Here is a 22616-nt window from a genome sequence, read left to right as displayed (position 1 = left end):
GTTCAGACAGTTTCATTTCGCTCCCATCGAGTTAAAAACACAAATAAATGCACAGCCATTTGCACTCTGCATCGAAAACATATATATGAACGCGCTGTTGCACCTCTGAGAACTTTTAAGGCTTATTCTGTGGCGTTTATATAAGCCTTTTGACGGGTTGTGTCACGGAGCTGTAAAGATGGTTATGCTCACCAAGTGAATGAATCGCGTTTGTGCCGAACTCTTAACAAACACTCTTCTTCCATCCATGAACGTTTCTCTCAGTTATTGTGCGGTCTCACAGACTCTGAAGCGTCTGTCACAGCAAATCAACACATGCTGTTGTGAATAATTAAGCGAAGCGTCTTCTCATAGGATAAGAACACGCAGTCTCATGAATAATTTAATAGACACCAACGCGTCATCGATGTACTATTAGTCCATTGCCGCGTCACAAATTGTGACGTCAACACAATGTATATTTTAAACCCGGAAGATGAAAATAGCGCAAAAAAAGCTTAAAGTTAACCAGTTTTCTCCAACAGTTAAAATTATGGGACGCTAACATCGTCTTCTATGATGTGCAACACAAACACCTCTTTCATGACCCTTTAAGCTGAGAGTAAGGGGGCGGGGCTGAGCTCGTTGCTATGGATGATGTCAGAGTGCTTATTAACTATGCACACAGTGATTGGCTGATAGCTGATTAATTCATAGAAATATTGTAGCGCATGATATTATGTTGCCACATTCAAATAAAGATTTTAAAATGCAGGCCAAGTGTCACTAATCAAACAAGTAAATGTTCAGCTACTTGTCAGCCTCGTAAACAATTAGTGAATATGCATATCAACAGCCTTTTAATTAACAGAGTAATCACAGCTGATAGTAAGACATGCAAACTTAAAACAGAATAATAAATTAGTGTTAAATAAAAATAGAATGGATGAGTGTCTGTGACCCATTAAAAATACAAACATTTTTTGTCACGGGTTTATTTTAACGTGCAAACAGCAGCATACAGAACAACACAGAACCTGGATTCACACATCGTCAAATTATCCCGCACCTGCAGCGCTTCTGAGAACAGAGAACAACAGAATAATATAACAAATAAAAAGAATAAAATAAATAGGCCCACACTAAATATTTGTCAATTAAATAATTAACATTAAAGGGTTACTCCAGAGGCTCAACTTCAGTTTTGCGAAGCTACGAGAATACTTTTTGAGCACAAAGAAAACAAAAATAACACAATTTTTTCAACAATGCTTCTCCCCTGAGTTATGTCTTCCGCCATTTTGGAGAGTACCCAAGAGCGTAATCGACGTAATCAGCGTTGTTTACGTTCAGAGAGAAAGCGCACGCATGAACGTAATCAGCGTTGTTTACGCTTAGGGGAAAGCGTGCGTATGCGTTGTGATACTCTCGAAAATGGCGGAAGATGTAACTTTAAAAATACCTTTTAAACAGTTTAAACTGATAGTATTAATCGGTCAATTTTTTTACTTTCGGTTAACGGTTAAACGGTTAATATGAACATCCCTAGTTTCTAAAATGTTTACGTTCCGAGGCAGATTGTCGGAAACAGCTATTTTAGGATAGTTTGTGGCTTGGTCTTAGAAGTCTTTGGTCTTCTTCACTGCTCCTAACCTTTCACAGATCTAGGAGCTGGTTTTAGCGCTGAAACACTTTGTGAAATACTCTTAGAGCAAACATTTAGGAGTCCTACATTTAGGACTGACATGCCCATTATTTTTCTCCTAAATTGGTGAGTTATGAGCTACTTTTAGCTTTAAGATGTTTTGTGAATACGGGCCCAGGACCAACAAGGGACACATAAACAACTATCACTAAACAAAACACAGCTGTGGATCATTCAGCTAACAACACAGTATTAAGAATCAAGCGTATGTAAACATTGAACGGGGTTATTTTTATTAATTCAGCTATTATTTTCCCTTGTGGACTATATGTACATATTTTTTGAAGTTAAATATCTTATTCAGGTCAGTACTAAATACAAAATAACATGCGTTTTGGTAAAATATTTTACATTTTGTAGATTTTGTATGTAAACTTTTGACTTCAACTGTATATAACACACTCTTAAAAATAAAGGTGCTTTAAAGGTTCTTCAGCGATGCCATAGAAGAACCATTTTTGGTTCCACAAAGAACCATTCAGTCAAAGGTTCTTTAAAGAACCATCCTTTTTATTTTGTGAATCAGAAAGGTTCTTCAGATGTTAAAGGTTCTTGATGGAGCCATTTAGACAAGACAGGTTCTTGTATGGCATGGTGAAGCACCTTTATTTGTAAGAGTGCAGTTTTAGTGTTGGTAACGTGTTTGGTGGTGGTCCCCAGGATCTGATGGGTGTTCTGGAGAAGAGCGTGCGTGAGGTGGAGCGCGCCGTGGCGCAGCGGGACAGTCCTCCGGAGACGCCGCAGTTCACCAAAGCGCTGTGCATCATCCTGCACCTGCTGTTCCTGCTGGAGAAGCTGGAGAGCGCTCCGGAGCAGGAGCACCAGAAGCGGCAGACCGTGTACCGGCTGCTGAAGCTCCACCCGCGGGCGCGGAGCGGCTACACACCGCTGCACATGGCTGTGGACAAGGACACCACGTCTGTGGGCCGTTACCCGGTGGGGCGGTTCCCGTCGCTGTGTGTGGCGAGTCTGCTGCTGGAGTGCGGCGCTGATGTGGACTCGCGCGACTGCGAGAACAACACGCCGCTGCACATCGCCGCCGCTAACGGCTGTCCGGAAATCATGGCGGCGCTGATCCGGGCTGGAGCGCACTTCGACGCCACGAACGCACAGCACAAGACGGCCTACGAGCTGCTGGACGAGCAGAGCAGCGGGCGACACGCGCTACACCCGCTCAACTACGTCACGCTGCAGTGTCTGGCGGCCCGCGCCATCGAGAGACACAGGCTGCCCTACAGAGGGCTGATCTCAGAGCAGATGGAGGCCTTCATCGAGCTGCACTGACCCCCAGCAGTCATCCACCCAACCGGCCAGTGGTGCTCTCGCTCCCGAAGCGCTCGAGGTGGACGTTTACGCGAGCCATTGGTGATCTTCCAGGAAACTTGCCTCTTTCTCTTCTTGTCTTTGACTGACAGGGTCTGTTTCAGGGCATCACAAACTGCTTCTCAATCGCATGATCAGAGCATTAATGCAAAATTGAAATGCAAACGTTTTCTATCAGACCGTCTCTCGTCCAGTGTGGGAACATGGTGTAGAGTTGTTTCTTCTCAGTGATGATCCTGAAGGACCCCGTGGTGCCAAATGCTAGCCTTACGCGGTTGTCTTTTCTAACGGCTTTGAATGTGTGCAGCTGTGCTTTTAATGTGTTTTTACTGAATTTCCTTCCTCTGGGGACGGACTGTAATATATAGAACTTGGGACTATTTTTGAATTGCTGACGTTACATTGATATCTATGCAGTTTATTAACAGCGGTGGATTTGGAGTGACAGATTGGGCAACCCAGGTTGTTTTTGTGTTTTCTTTTCCTATGCAGGGTTACGTGAAAAGCTTCGTATGCGTTGTAGTCTTATTCTAAATGGCTGTAAGTTTTTATTCTTGGTAAGACTTCGTTGCTGAAGTGATGTATTTCTCTGTTGTCCGGTCTGTCCTTGTAAAAGCCACCCTGTGAAAGCACTTTGGAAATGTTAACACTTTGTTTAACCTCAAAAGCCAGAGACGTCTCTCAGAAACTATACACGTGATTTGGTTAATTTAAGACAATTTACTACAAGACAAAAATGTGTATGGTGATGCCTGAATAAAATGCAAGTGTCCCGTCTGTCTGTGTGATGTTTGTTGGTCTCCGGAACGACTGACGCTCATCTGAATCCATCTGTGGGCTCCATGAAGAGCCATTGATTGTGGGTTTTCTTTCAGGTCGGGACGATCGCAGCACAAACACATCAGATCATCATCCAAATGCTTTCCAGTCGTTAGGCAAGTTCTTCCTTTTGACAGCTTCAGAGTGTAATGTGCTTACTCTAAATAGCTGCACTGATCATCTAATGTCGTGCTATAGTTTTAGTTTCTGCGTGCTAGAACAAATATTTCCGTAAATGTCTGAGTGTTTCTCTGATAATTAGAGTTTCTGATGTAGCTCATTTACATGTCTTCAATTAATGCTGTTATGTACATTTGTTTCATAAATCATGGGCAGGTCATATTTCACCTCAAAACCAAGAAACTGTAAAGAAAATATAATTGAAGAATTATTTCTGTTGTTGTTGTAATTCATTAGTCAATCCCCTCCTATATTTCAGAAACTACAGCAAAAAATACAGAGAAATTAAATGTATTCATAATTACATTTTTAAAGTATAATTGGTATACGTCATGCTAGCATTTGTTGTGCTTTTAATTCTGATTTAAAAAAATGTTGTAGTATTGTCTAGCAGGAGGATTACAGCTAAAAGGGCATACTTTTCTAATTCCGGCTAAAATTGAACAACTTTATTAAGCAGTGATTTGGGGGTGAAATATGAAATATGACATTTCTTTCTCAGGCACCGCTTTCAAAGCTGACTGTGGTTCCTCTAGACTCTCAGGATCAGAGGTTATGGAGACTGAAGTAATTAGACTGCTGATTAATGAGCATTTAATGGCTTGTCTGAGGCTGTTTGCTGACAGAATCATGTCACATTTACACACGCAGCGTTTCAGTCATTTCCATCGGTGCCAGTTTAATTCTATTGTATTTAATACTCTAGCCTTTATCTACAGAAATATAACGTTTGAAGCTATGTCTTGGATGTTGTATGGTATTTAACAGTAATGCTGTCTGTTTTATTCCCCTTCAGTCTCGTTTGTTCAAACAGAAAACCAGAAACCCGATCTTGGGGCGAGCAGATATAAATAGTGTGGTGATCATCTGTGTGAGGGATCTCCTGAGAGCCGCGCCTGTGTTCCTGGACTATTCTAGGGTCCTGTGCGTGTAATCGAACCCTTGGCTCTGGGGTCAGTCGTCCTGAAGGTCTGGAGCAGCATTACATCGTGTCCCATCAGAACTGATTAATGCCAATCGCTTTACTGACATTCTGTTTAAACGCTCTTTATGGGCTTGTGTCGTTTCTATATGTGCTGAGATGCTGGAAGACACTGATGATATAAAGCTCTGAGATGTGCAGATTTAGATTAGATTTATTCATTTAGCAGACGCTTTTGTCCAAAGCGACTTACAACTGGGAATACATCAAGCGATTCGTCTTAAAGAGGCAAATACACACCGGAAGCATTGTTCAAATAAGTACAAGCCAGACAGGTGAAGATTTAAGAAAAGAGAAAATTATAAAAAAAAATTATTTTAGCCTGAAGTCAAATAGTGCTGAAAGAGATGTTTTCAGTATCCGTGTAGCCGTAGCATACGCTGCATTCAAAATGCAATCACACACTTGATTTATTTTACCATACAAAACTGCAGTGGAATTAATTTAACACATTTCTACAATTTTCATTTGCAATATTCATTGCAAAGGTAAAACAAATATTGTTTGCATAAGTTTTTTTCAGATGCAGCTTAAGGAGAAGAGTGAGTGAGAACTGCTCCGTCTCGGGTCACAGGAGCACATTCTCTCATCAGACTGATAAACGCTCGGATGGTGTAGCTGCGGATGGAAAGCACATCTTGTATCTTTGTAATGTGTTTTCATGTCACAATAAAATACAACTTCAGTCTTTCTACTTTAAAAAAAATCCCCATTTAATTAAATGTTTTGCTTGCCATTTCTTTGTAATTATTTGTGAAATTTACTAGCTATTTCTACTGGCAAAGAAAATTACCAACAAAGTAGTTTTAAAGTAAATTCAAATTTTTAATTTTTAATTTTAATGCCACAACACTGCCTGACCATTAGATGGATTTCCAGACTGACCTGTGTTTATAAATGAAATCCCTTGAATGCTCACAAGTGATCTTTATTTAACTATTCATGTGAACTGTAGCCCCAGCTGGTTGGTTAGGGTTAGGGATGACGGGTTTGCTGTAAAGACTGCGTTCTTGTCACAAAGAAATGTCTTTTCAACCACCATATAACCTGCTGTAGAGCTGCATGATGCGGTTTCTCCGAGTCTGATCTGGATCCTCTGTAAATGGCCTCGGATCGGAGAATAAAAGACAATGGAGCCCATTATGACACGAGATGCCTCCTCGCTCGGATCAGTCCTTTATTCAGAGCTCGAGAGACATCAGCGGGAGAAGAGTTCCGTGCGCGGCCGCTAGAGGGCGCCAGAAGAGTTCCGTGCTTCTGTTATTGTTTCCTCTGCATCTTATCTCAGAAGTCATTTACAATCGAATTCAGTGTAAGAAATGAATCTTTCCATTGTTATTACAGCCCGACATATTTTTTGTGGCCTTTTTGCCTCTGCAGTATTTCAGATGGGAAGTGGGTGGGATTGGGAAATGCTCGCGGGACTCGAACTCGGGACAACGGCGCATTACAGCCTGACATTTGACCTCAAACTGATTGTTAGTTGTTTTAGAACGTTTTCCTACATAAAAATGTCATCTACTGGTATACAGTATAAAACAAATGCAAAAGGTAAACGAAGATATACATCCTTCTAGTTCAAAATGTCATGTTGCATTAAGAGCCGGGGGTGAAAACTTTTTGAATTTGAAGATGTGTAAATTTAACTTATTTTGTCTTCTGGGAAACATGTAAGTATCTTCTGTAGCTTCTGAATGGCAGTAATAAATGAAAAAAAAAAAAATATATATATTTAGGCAAAATAAGAAAAATGTACACATCTTCATTATGTTCAAAAGTTTTCACCCCCGGCTCTTAATGCATGGTTTCTGCTTCTGGAGCGTCTGACGCTTCTGTAATAGTTGCATGAGTCCCTCAGTTGTAATCAGAGTGAAAAGATGGCTCTCAAAATCATACAGTCACTGCTGGAAAGGGTTCAAAAACACAAAAATGCTGGAAAACCACAGATTGTGTGGGAGCTGAGGGGTTTTTCTGAAGAACAGCAGGCAGTTTAACTGTTCAGCAAAAGGTAAACGAAGATATACATCCTTCTAGTTCAAAATGTCATGTTGCATTAAGAGCCGGGGGTGAAAACTTTTTGAATTTGAAGATGTGTAAATTTAACTTATTTTGTCTTCTGGGAAACATGTAAGTATCTTCTGTAGCTTCTGAATGGCAGTAATACATGAAAAAAAAATATATATATATATTTAGGCAAAATAAGAAAAATGTACACATCTTCATTATGTTCAAAAGTTTTCACCCCCGGCTCTTAATGCATGGTTTCTGCTTCTGGAGCGTCTGAAGCTTCTGTAATAGTTGCATGAGTCCCTCAGTTGTAATCAGAGTGAAAAGATGGCTCTCAAAATCATACAGTCACTGCTGGAAAGGGTTCAAAAACACAAAAATGCTGGAAAACCACAGATTGTGTGGGAGCTGAGGGGTTTTTCTGAAGAACAGCAGGCAGTTTAACTGTTCAGGACAAACAAGGGACTCATGAACAACTATCAGTAAACACAAAACACACAGCTCAGCTAACAACACAGTATTAAGAAACCAACTTTTGAATGGGGTCATTTTTATAAATTCAACTATTATTTTCTCTTGTGGACTATTTGTACACATCTTTTAAGTGAAATATCTTATTCAGGTCAGTAAATAAAAAAATAACATGCATTTTGTATGATCCCTCTAATTGTGATGTAAAATAGTTAACATTTTGCAGTAAACTTTTGTCTTCAACTGTATTTCCATATCTTAAAACAGTTTTAACTGGTAATTAATAGAACAGGCAATGTGTTATAAGTTCATTTTCCCCCATTTTAAAATGTCATTTTTGTCAATTGTCACATTTCTGCCCAGATCCAGTCAATAAATGTAGATCAATGCAACGAATTATTTTCCTTTAGGATTCTTCATCGAAAAGCAACTCGATCTGTCGGCGAGACGCTTGCTTCTGGAGGAGCGGAGTGAGTGACGTCATCTCCGAGAGGAAGAGGAGGAGGAGGAGAGGCTCTGCCTGCGAGCACCGATGACATCAACGAGCTCAAGACTCTCCGGAGGCTCTGCCTGAGAGCGGAATATGATGCTCGAGTCTCCTCCAAAGGCACCTTCGCGCAGGTAAACGCGGCTCTTTTCGTGTATGTTGAGAAATGATCGCATATGTGCTCAGATTACACCTGCGTCCTCCCGGAGAGCTGCCTGCGCTACCTGCGCGCTGTTACTGTGTGTTCAGAGAGGTATTGATGAGAGGAATAGCGGTTATTTGGCTCGTTGCTCGATCGCATCCAGACGCGTTTGCGCCTTTGTTCGGGTTTCGCTCCAGATGCTCGGCTCTGTCTCTCCGGATTCACATTTCAAACCTCCGCCTCGTGCATTTGAAACACTGAGCGGATCCTGCTGGAAACAAGCGATAATTGAAGCGATGTGTGTTTTCTGACCTGCTCAGCGATCATGGCTGATGATAACAGCGAAATATGAAGGAAAATTACTGAGCCGCTTCACTGGGACTCCAGCGAACAAAGCCCGTCTGGCACTGATACACTGATGCAACCCCAACGCGTCTACTGTAGTCTGGTAACGTTACAAATAACAAATCAAACATAAAATACTACCAGCACAAAGAATATCATTTCTACAGTGCATGAGTTTTATATGCAAACACAGACAGAACCTGCTCTTTAATTCAGTTTTAATGAGCTGCTAAAAAAAGCAAACTGTAATTGTGAAGAAATATCTAGAAAAATATTGTGAAAGAACAGTACAATAATATATGAGTGGTTGCCAGGTGTTGCTAAGGTGTTGTTATATATGTATGTAATTGCACAGTTTTTTATTCACCTCCCAACTTGATTCTTGTTCTGTGTTTGTCACACACACACACACGCACACTCAAGCACACACACTCTCACACACACACACACACACACTCAAACACACACACTCTCACTCACTCACTCACTCACTCACTCACTCACTCACTCACTCACTCACTCACTCACTCACTCACTCACTCACTCACTCACTCACTCACTCACTCACTCACTCACTCACTCACTCACTCACTCACTCACTCACTCACTCACTCACTCACTCACTCACTCACTCACTCACTCACTCACTCACTCTCACACACACTCGCTCACTCACACACTCACTCACACACACACACACACACACTCACTCACTCACTCACTCACTCACTCATCAGCAGTTCCTCGCTGTAGATCTCATGGGTTTCTCATAATGATCTCAGCTGTGGCTATTTGTGGACATCAGCGTGAGTGAGAATCCTGCCAAATTCTCTCAGTGGGATCAAACTTTGTTCATCCATCCGCTGTGTTGAGTGTTTTAATATCACATTATTCTGCATTAAATCTAAAGAGTGAGATTCTTATCACTGTCAAATCATCTCGGTTCATCCACATTATATTTGTTAGGCTTTTGTCAAGACAGTAGATATTCAGTTTTTGTCTTTATATTTATGCATTTATGCATTTAGCAGATGCTTTTATCTCAAGTGATTTACAAATAAGGAATACAACAACCGCTTCATCTTGCATCAATAAACACAAGAAGTGCTTGTAATATAAAGTGTCAAACATCATCTAGAATAGAACAAACTAGAACAAGGAAGGATTCAGGAATCGGCAAAGCAAAGGTTTCAGTTAAGTGTTCGCAGAAGAGAAGAGTTTTCAGCTTCTAAACGTGTATAGATATCATTTCAGAAACACTGGAAAGCTCTGTTCATTTACTAAATCATCAGACTTATGTTTTCTCTTGGCGAACGATAAAACAACAGATGCACATTGAATATCTTGAGGGGACTGTAAGAAAACAGCTAGCAGCTGCATCACATGCTGAAACTGCTCAGAACAGCTTAGCATTGTGCTGTGTTTAGAAAAAGGCTGGATACTGCTTACACAACATGGTGTGCATGCAGAACACACGTGCTGGCTGAGTGTAACACTCATGATATTCTCTGTGCTCGTATCACTGTATTAAACCCATCATCTCTCCTGCTCCGTCCGACGCTCTGATCAGAAGATGCTTTCATTCTCCTGCTGCACGGCTCATGTTTTCATCCGGGTGTATTTTATGTAATTGTAATGCTCACAGCGGCTTGGCTTTGTGTGTGTGTTCTTCAGCGCAGGGTTAAGTAGGTTAGAGCTGTGGTTTAGCGGTGAGGCAGACCTGTCAGGACGATGATCTCTGAATAACACAGCCCTGTTTACTGCTCAAACCAGTGAAGCTACACCGGCAGGATTTGAGTCGCAGCAGTGCATTAAACTTTCCGAATGATGTGAACTGAAAGCGCAGTGGTTTCTCTGTTAGGGCCCCTGTGATCGTGGCTCTAGACTGACAGTCAATCTCAAGACGAGCGTAGCGTGCTTTTGGGAATACAAGGGAGAATCGCTCGGCATCCGTGTGCCAAAATATCTGCTCGGGTTTCTCTGGAAGCTGGTGAAACTGAAAAAAAAAAAAGATCAAAATGTTGTTAGTTTTTGCTTAAAACGAGCAAAAATATCTGCCAATGGGGCAAGAAAAGTAATCTTGTTTAGCTTTGAATTAAGATCATAGAAGAACATGATGAAGGTTTATGTGCTGAGAGCAGATGTCCTGTCCTTCTGTTCCTCATTTGCTCTTTAATATTGATCTTTGGCCTCGAAATGTACAGACTTCATTCACAAGAGTGACATCAATCCATACGGTCAATAACTCGTCACTCAGTGATAAAGACCTCAGGCTTTTGGGTTTTCACAAAACATAACGATTCAAAGCAGCTTTAGATGTCAGAGGAGACTGTGTCAAAGTAATGTTCATATAATAACGATGCTATCGTTCCACGTGCTATTAATGCACACTGCAAACAATGATTTTCTTACTTAGTATTTTTGACTTGTTTCTAGCACAAATATCTAAAGATTCTTAAATCAAGATGCTTGAGATGCAAAATAAAGGCAAGAAGTCTTGAATCAGAATGAAGTGAGTTTATGCTCAAAACAAGAGCAAATATCTGGCAGTGGGGTCAGAAAAATCAGCTTAACTCAAAAGGAAACAAGTGTAATTTTCTGACCCAACGGCAGATATATTTGTTCTTGTTTTAAGCATAAATTCACTTTATTATGATACATTTCCTAGAAAACAAGTAAATGTATGTTGATTCAAGAATGTTTCGATATTTGTAACAGAAAACAAGACAAAAATACTGAGGAAGAATTCATTTTTTTGCAGTGCAGTGATTACAGTATAATAATAATAATGATTGGCCAAAATTTATTTAAAAATAAATAAATAAATATTTTGAGTCATGTTTGCGGAGAGCTGTTGATCTAGAAACACTGAATCACATTTGATGACGTTCAGAGCTCTCTGAATCTGTCAAGCTGCTCATAATTTACAGCAGTTCATCTTTACTTAGTTTACAAGCTACTAACTAACACTAGTTAACCACACGAACACTAACATAGCTCATTTCATTCTGTTAGCTGACAGACTGCACTGTCTCAACCCAGCAAGCTCAAATCTTATTGGCTGGATTTACTTCCTGTAGTAACTTCTACAGGAAGTAACTACAGGAGCGTGTGTGTGTGTGTGTGTGTGTGTGTGATTCTATGTGTGTGTGTGTGTGTGTGTGTGTGTGTGTGTGTGTGAGTGCGCGTGAGCGTGAGCGAGTGCGTGAGCGAGTGCGTGAGCGTGTGTGTGAGCGTGTGCGTGTGCGTGAGCGTGAGCGTGAGTGCGAGTGTGTGTGTGTGTATGTGTGTGTGTGTGTGTGTGTGTGTGTGTGTGTGTGTGAGTGCGCGTGAGCGTGAGCGAGTGCGTGAGCGAGTGCGTGAGCGTGTGTGTGAGCGTGTGCGTGTGCGTGAGCGTGAGCGTGAGTGCGAGTGCGTGTGTGTGAGCGTGTGTGTGTGTGTGTGTGTGTGTGTGTGTGTCACATTGCTTTAAAGTGATAGTTCACCCAAAAATTATCATTCTGTCAACAAACAGTTTTGGTTCCCATTGACTTCCATTTTATTATGGACAAACAGAACAGTGGAAGTCAATGGGAACCAAAACTGTTTGTTGACAGAATGATCATTTTTGGGTGAACTATCACTTTAACGCTTGAATGCATGAATGTTTCACCAATCATTATTGCATAATCATGTATATCTAACACGGATAGGTCTCTAAATTGTCTCAACAGTATGAAACTGTCCCGATATTTTAATAACAATTCAAACATAATCAAATAAAGCATATTTCGTTATCTGTTGGAACTTGGACGGGTGTTTAGAGCGGCATCATTTTTCATCACCATCATCACTTACGTTCAGCTTCTGGCTCATACTGGCCGCCTGAGCTCTCGATATGTTGATCTCAAAACGTTTTCATTTTCATCATCTTCAAAATCAGCATTTTGTTTGCTGAGAGCTTTGTCATCAGATCCAACAGTAAATGACTCTAGTGTTTAATTGTGAATGTGCTCTGCAGCGAATCACAGAGCCATGCCGAGAGTCTCTGATGAAGTTTGTTATGCATCACGTCATCAGCTGGAGGAATAAACGTGATTCTGTCTGTGATGAGGAGTGAATGAGAGATCTGTGCAGCCGTCTGCTGAATATACACAGCGTCTCTTATCGCGCCGGCCTTTGATTCTTGTTGATGTGTGTCATACTCTCGTTTGTAATAACACAGCTTATGAAGGATGATCCGGGCTTTGCGAGGCCTGTTTCCGGTGCAGGAGGGTTTGCTTCATTTGCCGTTAATCCACCTGCGTCGTTAGTCTGGGCTTCATTGATATTTTGATCATATTTCTTTTCCAAGCACATTTTACCAATACCAAACCACATCAATCTTAATAACTACAATTAATTTTGTATTTAATCATTTATAAGTGATAAATAATTGTCCATGAAGGCCAGAAATGAAAAACTCCTTATATTCAGGTGCGCATAATTAGTAAGCAGGTTTTCTTTATAGATAAAATGAGCCAAAAAGAGATTGACCTCAGACTGAAAAGTCAAAACATTTGAGATGCCCATGAGAAGGATGCAATACTAGATTGTTAAGGCATAACCACTGGACAGCAATGCTCACTGGGTCAGCCAGGTCAGAGAAAACAGGTGGAGAAGAAAAGACAAACGTTAACTGCAAAAGAATTAAGAATTAATGTGAAGGATTAGGTGTGAAACCATCAGGAACACTTAGTCTCCAGCGCCACAGTTTTGCAGAACTGCATCCGTCCTGGAGTCTCCAGAAGAACAAGCTGTCAGGTGCTCAGAGACTTTGCTTGGGTAAACAATCCTAAAACATGACCCTCGCTTAATAAGAATGACATGCTGAAGTGTTGTGAAATACATGAAGACTGGTTTCTTCACAGGCTTTATAAACAGAGAAGTTGAAGGAACAGCATCACATCTTGTACTGTCAGACTTGTACTGTTTGAAGAATTGATCTCCAGAATCTGGCAGTGAGTTTTAGTCCGTCTCTGTAAGACAGACTTCTTTTCAGGATAGGAGATGGACTAAACATTAAACTTACTGCCAGATTCTTGAAGATAATTTTTCAACGTGCATAATAATTATGCATGCACTGTGTGTGTATACATACATATATATATATATATGAAGAGTTTATTTGCAAAAATAAATAATGCATAATAATGCATATTTTTATTGTGTTAGTTAGATGTATTTTTTTGTTATTTTTTAACCTAATAAAAAAAAACCCAACTGCAGTTTGATTGAGATTAATTGGAATGCACAATGATTGGAAAACTTGATTTTTGAAAGAGTTATATGTTTTTGCAAATTAACTCTTCATATATATATATATATTGTGATTAATCATTTGACAGCACTAATATATATATATATATATATATATATATATGTATATGTAAAAAAAAAAACTCAAAATCTGCACCATATATTAGCACAACAGTCAGCAGATTTTTAACTGACACTCTTTTAGTGTTTTTATCGTCTGAAAATAGCTAAATATCAGTTGATCGTTATTATTATTAGCTGACGAGATGTAGCTCTTCACACCTCATTAATGCAGATTGTGTGTCTGGTGTTTATCCAGTCAGAATCCAGCGTTTGTTTTGTCATGTGTATCAGTTATGGCCATAATCAGCAGAATTTATAAGGTGCACAGAAACCGCAATACTGACGTTCAGAAGGATTTCACCTGCTTCTTGTCACCAAATGTAACTGCATCACCTGCCTATGTTGCTCTCGCTCCATCTTGTGTGTTTTTCCATGTGTGTTCCGGAGAGCTTCACGTGTGCCGCATGACGCCGCGCCATCTGTCCGCTCTGAACACGCCGAACACGCCAAGAGTCCCAGAGAACACGCCTTTCACCAGTGCTGCGCTGATTCTCAGATCGATGGTCTGTATGAAGGACGGTTGGGTTTTCTGCTCGTGTGAGAGTTAGCGAGCGTTGGATAAAGCCGACGGGAAGATCTCACAAAGCCGTGCGAGTTAAATTCATCTCTGGACGGCTTCCAGTCGTAGCCTGCAGGGGTTTGAGCTCTGCGTCGGAACAGCCGTGTTTTACCGTTTGTTCTGCGGGAGCAAAGACTTTCATGCTAAACAGAATTTCCACCTCCAACACACTGGAGTGCAGACGCTGTCGAGCTCACAGCTCACACTCGAGCGGCGAGACGCGTCTGAAGAACCGCTTCTACTGAGGGTCAAGACTCACTGCATCTGACAGAGTTTGCTGGGAGAGTCTAAATAAATCTCTGAAATGTATTCAGAGATGCTCATGTATAGCTACATAATCCATTGCTGATTTATGTGCACTATATATGAAGAGTTTATTTGCAAAAACAGATAGGCCTAACTCCTTTTTTATTTTTATTTGATCATGCTTTTATTGTTTTATTGTGTTAGTTAGCTGTATTTTTTAGTTATTTTTCAACCTAATCAAAATAACCCAACTGTAGTTTGATTGAGATTAATTGCAATGCACAATGAAAAAACATGATTTCTGAAAATTGTTAAAAATGGAGATATCTGATTTTGCAAATGAACTCTTCATATATACTCAATGCACAGAAAAAAATTATACTACATTTTTTAAGGTAAGTGGTTGCAAACAATTAATTTTAGCTAAAATATGTTTTTATAAATAAACCACTTACCTTAAATTTTTGTAAATTCAATGAATCATTTTTCAGTGTGCTATTGGAAGGACTGAATTCTGTCTATAAAGTCTATAAGTCTATAAACATTTTACACTTTTTTCTGGACTTTTTGTTCAATTATTTGGATGCTTTTTTTTTTTTAGTTAGTCATTTTTTCCATAAGCTACCTTTTCATTTAGGGCCCTATGAAATCCATTTTATTTTTTGCTAAATTCTGTGTTTTCGATTTTTTTTTTCTTCTGGATTTAGTGTTTTATGATTTACTACAAATTAAGCATCAAAAAAAGGTGTCTAATGAAATCAATTAATTACACTTTTTAATCAATTCCATCAACCTTCTGAAATCTAGTCATATTTAGCAGTTAATTTACAATTTTAATTTTAATTTTTAGCCAAATAAGATGCTGCACAACAGAACTGTATACATTAGAAAATATATTGGGTCTGTGTAATTGCTTAATAATGTTATTATTATCATTATTATTACATTGATAAGTAGGCTACATTTTTGTATACAGTAGTAATATATTTCTGTCATAATTGTTTAAAGTTAAACCAACCTTTTATGTTGGCGGTTTGTGCTGAAGATTCTCAGTGTGTGTTCGACGGTGGTTTTCTCAAAGTAGACGCTGTAAAGCTGCTGAAGCGACTCTCAGAGCAGCTCTGGAGATGAAGTTCATGTGCTCATATATTGAGACGCAGACACTTAAAACGTGTGTTTGATGAAGCCTAGTGTGTTTGAACCAAATTGTGAATCCAGTCAAATGCAAATTTGGTTTCTATTGATTTTGACATTTACGTGTGCATTTACAATTAAAGACTACATTGGAACCTGAACTCATATTTCCACTCTATATGCTCTTTAAATGTTTTAATACTGCTTTGGCTTGGATTCCCAGTGAATGTGTGCGCTGCTATAGTCTTTGAATCCGGCGTAAGCAGCTCGCGATAGACTTCGGGGCCGTGGCTGCAGCTTGTTTGTAGAGGAACTGGAGTGTTTCAGCTGTTAAGCATTAGTGTCATTTTCACACACATCTGCACTGGCGCAAGCTTCATTTAACATCGATCAGCCACGCAATCTGCTGCTGTCACCCTCCGTAAGCGGCTTGCGGCCTGCACTAACCGAACGCCCGTCATTTGTCTGTCTGTTGACCCGCACGGCCTGTCGCTCCGCAGATGTCCTGCTCCTGACCCGCGACAGCTGGAGGCTCGTTCCCGCGCTGTAAGACAGCCAATCAGCACAGACTAACCCTAACCGACTCAACAACTCCTGTCAGCTCAGCCAACTTCCCATTGAAACAGTGTCGAGTCATCAAACCATCACGCGTTCAGAGCTGGCTAGTCTAATGGTTTATACGAACTGGTGATTATCAAACCAGCACTCAGCAGAAGAAACACGTCGAACTAAGCGTTGCCTGGGTTGCGTACGTATGTGTGGGGCGGAGCTATCAAAATAGGGGCGAGACCCTGTTGGGGTAGGGGCGTGTTTGTTTTGGTGATTTGACATGTAAACATTGGCTACCAGAAATCACTTACCACACCTTTAACTTATGTTACACAGATCTCTTTACCTGGTTATCTGGTTAAGCCTCAGCGCTGACCTGCAGCAATGCTTCTGGACATTTGACTTTTTTATATACTCTTTGGTTTGATTGTTTTTTGTTGTTGTTGTTGTTGTTCTCATTATTCTCAATAGTGATTCCCATTACCGCAATCCAATGATTGTCGTTATTAATCAGCATCATACTTAAACATATATAATTTCAACATAATTTATCACATCATTTTTAAAAACTAAAGTAATAAGAATTTGATTGTCAAGTGTTTCATTGTCAAGAAATCAATGTCATTATAAAGATATTTCCTAAAAACAAGCTTAATTTTCTTTATCCAAATTTCAAAACAATTTCTATTTTTTCTTTTGATTTTTTGCATGTAGTTGCATTTTAAATTGTAATGCTTCAGGTAATGAATGGCATCAGTGAGCATTCGTTTGACCTCAGGGTCACATGACATCAATCACTCTGCTGGCTGGTTTGGATGGTTGCCATGGAAACCATATTCCCAGCTGCCACTGGTTATCCGTGGATCCGCAAACACGGCCAGCAGTGATGAGTGAGAGAGACAGAGGGACAGAGAGAGTGTGAGAGAGAGAGAGAGATATGGGCAGAGGTGGTTGACTAGGCAACAGTAAGACAAGATACGCCTCGATGCACCAAAGATAAATAACAGCTTCAGATACAGAGAGAGAGGCTGCAGTCAGACGGCTCAGATGCTGCTGTTAGTCTCTGATCGACAGACAGACAGCGCTGCATGACTTTAATTCATGTTTCTGGTTTTACTCTAATTGCTTCATCACTGCAGGTTATTCTGGAAAAATATACAATGTTTGTCTCATAATATTTCTTCTAAATGTAATCACTCAAATCAGCCTCTGCTTAGCTTTCCTTTGGCAGCACACGCATGGGTTAATGTTAACTAATATGTTAAACAGCTGTTTAGACACTGTTTTAACAAATTCAACTAGTCTCTAGCTTTTTGTCTCATTGAATATCCTGTTGAACAGTAATAATATACAGTCACATGTTCAAGTCAAGCCATATTTATATTTATTGTGCTTTATATAATACAGATTGTGTCAAATTAGCTTCACAGTAATAAACAGGAAAATAACAGAATGAATTATGGAAATTATGGAGAGAGTTCAGATTCTGAAAGACTGAACAGTCTTGAATCACGATCTGAATCAGATCGTGCTAATCAGATCATGTTTGTGAAAAATCAGATAGTGTTTGTGAAAAATCAGATCGTGCTTATGAAAATCAGATCGTGTTTTTATATACTCTTTGGTTTGATTGTTTTTTGTTGTTGTTGTTGTTGTTCTCATTATTCTCAATAGTGATTCCCATTACCGCAATCCAATGATTGTCGTTATTAATCAGCATCATACTTAAACATATATAATTTCAACATAATTTATCACATCATTTTTAAAAACTAAAGTAATAAGAATTTGATTGTCAAGTGTTTCATTGTCAAGAAATCAATGTCATTATAAAGATATTTCCTAAAAACAAGCTTAATTTTCTTTATCCAAATTTCAAAACAATTTCTATTTTTTCTTTTGATTTTTTGCATGTAGTTGCATTTTAAATTGTAATGCTTCAGGTAATGAATGGCATCAGTGAGCATTCGTTTGACCTCAGGGTCACATGACATCAATCACTCTGCTGGCTGGTTTGGATGGTTGCCATGGAAACCATATTCCCAGCTGCCACTGGTTATCCGTGGATCCGCAAACACGGCCAGCAGTGATGAGTGAGAGAGACAGAGGGACAGAGAGAGTGTGAGAGAGAGAGAGAGATATGGGCAGAGGTGGTTGACTAGGCAACAGTAAGACAAGATACGCCTCGATGCACCAAAGATAAATAACAGCTTCAGATACAGAGAGAGAGGCTGCAGTCAGACGGCTCAGATGCTGCTGTTAGTCTCTGATCGACAGACAGACAGCGCTGCATGACTTTAATTCATGTTTCTGGTTTTACTCTAATTGCTTCATCACTGCAGGTTATTCTGGAAAAATATACAATGTTTGTCTCATAATATTTCTTCTAAATGTAATCACTCAAATCAGCCTCTGCTTAGCTTTCCTTTGGCAGCACACGCATGGGTTAATGTTAACTAATATGTTAAACAGCTGTTTAGACACTGTTTTAACAAATTCAACTAGTCTCTAGCTTTTTGTCTCATTGAATATCCTGTTGAACAGTAATAATATACAGTCACATGTTCAAGTCAAGCCATATTTATATTTATTGTGCTTTATATAATACAGATTGTGTCAAATTAGCTTCACAGTAATAAACAGGAAAATAACAGAATGAATTATGGAAATTATGGAGAGAGTTCAGATTCTGAAAGACTGAACAGTCTTGAATCACGATCTGAATCAGATCGTGCTAATCAGATCATGTTTGTGAAAAATCAGATAGTGTTTGTGAAAAATCAGATCGTGCTTATGAAAATCAGATCGTGTTTGTGAAGATCAGATCGTGTTTGTAAAAATCAGATCGTGCTTGTGAAAAGCAGATCGTGCTTGTGAAAAGCAGATCGTGTTTGTGAAAATCAGATCGTGCTTGTGAAAATCAGATCGTGTTTGTGAAAATCAGATCGTGCTTGTGAAAATCAGATCGTGTTTGTGAAAATCAGATCGTGCTTGTGAAAATCAGATCGTGCTTGTGAAAATCAGATCGTGCTTGTGAAAATCAGATCGTGCTTGTGAAAATCAGATCGTGCTTGTGAAAATCAGATCGTGCTTGTGAAAATCAGATCGTGCTTGTGAAAATCAGATCGTGCTTGTGAAAATCAGATCGTGCTTGTGAAAATCAGATCGTGCTTGTGAAAATCAGATCGTGCTTGTGAAAATCAGATCGTGCTTGTGAAAATCAGATCGTGCTTGTGAAAATCAGATCGTGCTTGTGAAAATCAGATCGTGCTTGTGAAAATCAGATCGTGCTTGTGAAAATCAGATCGTGCTTGTGAAAATCAGATCGTGTTTGTGAAAATCAGATCGTGCTTAATCAGATCAGATCGTGTTTGTGAAGATCAGATCGTGCTTGTGAAGATCAGATCGTGTTTGTGAAAATCAGATCAGATCGTGTTTGTGAAGATCAGATCGTGCTTGTGAAGATCAGATCGTGTTTGTGAAAATCAGATCAGATCGTGTTTGTGAAGATCAGATCGTGCTTGTGAAGATCAGATCGTGTTTGTAAAAATCAGATCGTGCTTGTGAAGATCAGATCGTGTTTGTAAAAATCAGATCGTGCTTGTGAAGATCAGATCGTGTTTGTAAAAATCAGATCGTGCTTGTGAAGATCAGATCGTGTTTGTAAAAATCAGATCGTGCTTGTGAAGATCAGATCGTGTTTGTAAAAATCAGATCGTGCTTGTGAAGATCAGATCGTGTTTGTAAAAATCAGATCGTGCTTGTGAAGATCAGATCGTGTTTGTAAAAATCAGATCGTGCTTGTGAAGATCAGATCGTGTTTGTAAAAATCAGATCGTGCTTGTGAAGATCAGATCGTGTTTGTAAAAATCAGATCGTGCTTGTGAAGATCAGATCGTGTTTGTAAAAATCAGATCGTGCTTGTGAAGATCAGATCGTGTTTGTAAAAATCAGATCGTGCTTGTGAAGATCAGATCGTGTTTGTGAAAAGCAGATCGTGCTTGTGAAAAGCAGATCGTGTTTGTGAAAAATCAGATCGTGTTTGTGAAAAATCAGATCGTGCTTGTGAAAATCAGATCGTGCTTGTGAAAATCAGATCGTGTTTGTGAAAATCAGATCGTGTTTGTGAAAATCAGATCGTGCTTGTGAAAATCAGATCGTGCTTGTGAAGATCAGATCGTGCTTGTGAAGATCAGATCGTGTTTGTGAAAATCAGATAGCATTTTCAGAAACGACTCTTCAGAAATCAGACAGCAGAGTCTGCATCTGAGAACGACTCTTTCTCTTGCTAAAATCAGCGAATGGCTCGGCCTCTCCCGGCTCACCGCTTTATTAGACAATCTTTCCTGTATGTTATATAATATTTGTTCATTTAAATCTGCCATGTTGTGTCTGACTGTAGGAATACCGGATCAGACCGCTGAGGATTATGAAAACCAGGACATGAAGCTCAAACACATCTAGAAAAAAAAGAAACGAGTGTGGTGAGTATCTGTCATCTGTGTGTGTGTGTGTGTGTGTGTGTGCTGGATAATCACATGCCTTCAGTTCCTCTATTTTTGGACGTGTCGTCTCTTCTCGAGCGTGATTTGAGCGTGTCGTGGATCTGTGAAGGTGTCTTGATTGAACTCTGACAGGCCTGACAGCAAAGCCCAACTCCTCCTCAGTCGTTTCCTCGAGCGAAGGAAATAAACTAATTTTTGAGAAGCGTGTTTGTCTTGCACTTTACCTTTGATGACCTGACAGCGCGGATGCCATCTGCATGTTAGCTGCACATTAGCATGGGTTTAGCGGCACCCCACCCGACAACGTTCAGTTTGGAACTAATGGCGCGTTGCACAGTTAAAGCGCAGCTGGTTCTGCTAGCATATGCTCGTGCGGGTCTTTAGCTGCTGTTTGATGATCCCGTGTTGAACTGTGTTTGTGGAGCGACTCAACATCTGGCGGCACGTAAGCGGGTTGTGACCTGAGCGAATCGCTGCAATCAGACGCAGCTTTAGCGCAAGCACGCCGGACGGACCGGTAACCCGCTAGAGGAGATTACTGAGACTCCGTTTCACTCGGTATTAGCTCTGGCGCTCATCTGTTCTGCTGTTATTGTCCGAGTGTGAAAAGCAGACCGTGCACGTAACGAGGAGCGATTGATATCGGATCGCACGCAGCCCTGGATTGGAATAATCGATTTTTCAGAGTAAATACTGACTCCTGGCCGAGGATGTTTTGCGGGCCTGTGCTGAACTGGTGCAGAAAAACTCCAAACGGCACTTAACGTGAATTCCGAGAGTAAAACGCACAATGCCTGGGAAGCGTTTCAATAATTAATGGGCTCTCTCGTAAAAAATCCATCTCCGCGAGAGTGGAGAGATGGTGTTGAGATGACGTCTGTGCACAGCAGCACTTTACTCTCGTCTGTTTGAGTGCATGTTTGTTCTCATCAGAGTCCAGACCAGAAAAGCATTGACTGTATTAAACATCCATCGTAATGAGCCACGTCTGCACGAGATCAAAACTACATCAGAAAAACTTGCAGCGATGATGATGATGAACGTGGCTTCATCAAGTTCAGTCTTGTGCCATAAATAATTTTGCAGCTAATTTTGACCATATTGTGTTTTTATGTTATGTTTTCACACCATATATTAATATAAGATTATTTCTAGTGTATTTCTGTCAGATGTTCTGCACATTTTCATCTGTTACAGAAGCGCATCGTATGGCTATGTATTTTCCAGTTTACAAACCTTTAAATATCAAATACTAAGAAATGCAATTTTCTCATATTCTTCCAAACGCTGTCCCAACGAGTCAAACACAGTCTGAAAAAAGAATGTAATATTTCTGAAATGTCAAGGGTTTGTGATTTCCCAGCATGCATTGCAACATGAATAAATGATGCGTTTGTTTTGTCATTATTGTTGGTTATTTGTTGTGTTGTGATGTTTGTACATTTCTTGATTGTGTTTGTACAGTTAACAATATCTTGGATATATTGGCTTTATTGGATGATTGTTCCTTTACAAACAAAGACTGCATAGTTCAGATTAACAGATTAAGTGTCTATGTATATATATATGTATATAGTGTATATAAGTATGTCTATGTATATAGTGTATATAAGACTATATATGGCTATCAAGTCAATTAATTAATTTATTGTGTAACTAAATGAAAATTAGCTGGCTGAATGAGGCATTTAGTGAACAAACAAATTCAAACTGACAAAATAAAGTAAAGTGCGTGCGTGTGTGTGTGTGTGTGTGTGTGAGTGTGTGAGTGAGTGTGTGTGTG

General features: G+C 39.8%; 1 protein-coding gene and 1 long non-coding RNA gene across 2 annotated transcripts in view; both read left to right on the top strand.

The window, feature by feature from the left end:
- The window catches only part of LOC107655458 (protein fem-1 homolog A-like), a 9202-nt gene extending 4391 nt beyond the window's left edge, over positions 1–4811 (top strand). Inside the window, exon 2 of the mRNA XM_016442949.1 lies at positions 2308–4811. Coding sequence (XP_016298435.1) covers positions 2308–2968 — 661 coding nt within the window. The 3' untranslated portion in view covers positions 2969–4811. The remainder of the gene's footprint in view (positions 1–2307) is intronic.
- Positions 4812–7878: 3067 nt separating this feature from the next.
- The window catches only part of LOC107655472 (uncharacterized), a 28342-nt gene continuing 13604 nt past the window's right edge, over positions 7879–22616 (top strand). The window contains exons 1-2 of the long non-coding RNA XR_001630439.1: positions 7879–8087; positions 20731–20812. This is a non-coding gene — a long non-coding RNA (uncharacterized LOC107655472). The remainder of the gene's footprint in view (positions 8088–20730; positions 20813–22616) is intronic.

The sequence above is a fragment of the Sinocyclocheilus anshuiensis genome, unplaced genomic scaffold (genome assembly GCF_001515605.1).
Source record: "Sinocyclocheilus anshuiensis isolate Anshui unplaced genomic scaffold, SAMN03320099.WGS_v1.1 scaffold1116, whole genome shotgun sequence".
Taxonomy (NCBI): Eukaryota; Metazoa; Chordata; class Actinopteri; order Cypriniformes; family Cyprinidae; genus Sinocyclocheilus; species Sinocyclocheilus anshuiensis.
Note: the sequence above shows the minus strand (reverse complement) of the source record. Positions and strands in the feature narration are given on the sequence as shown.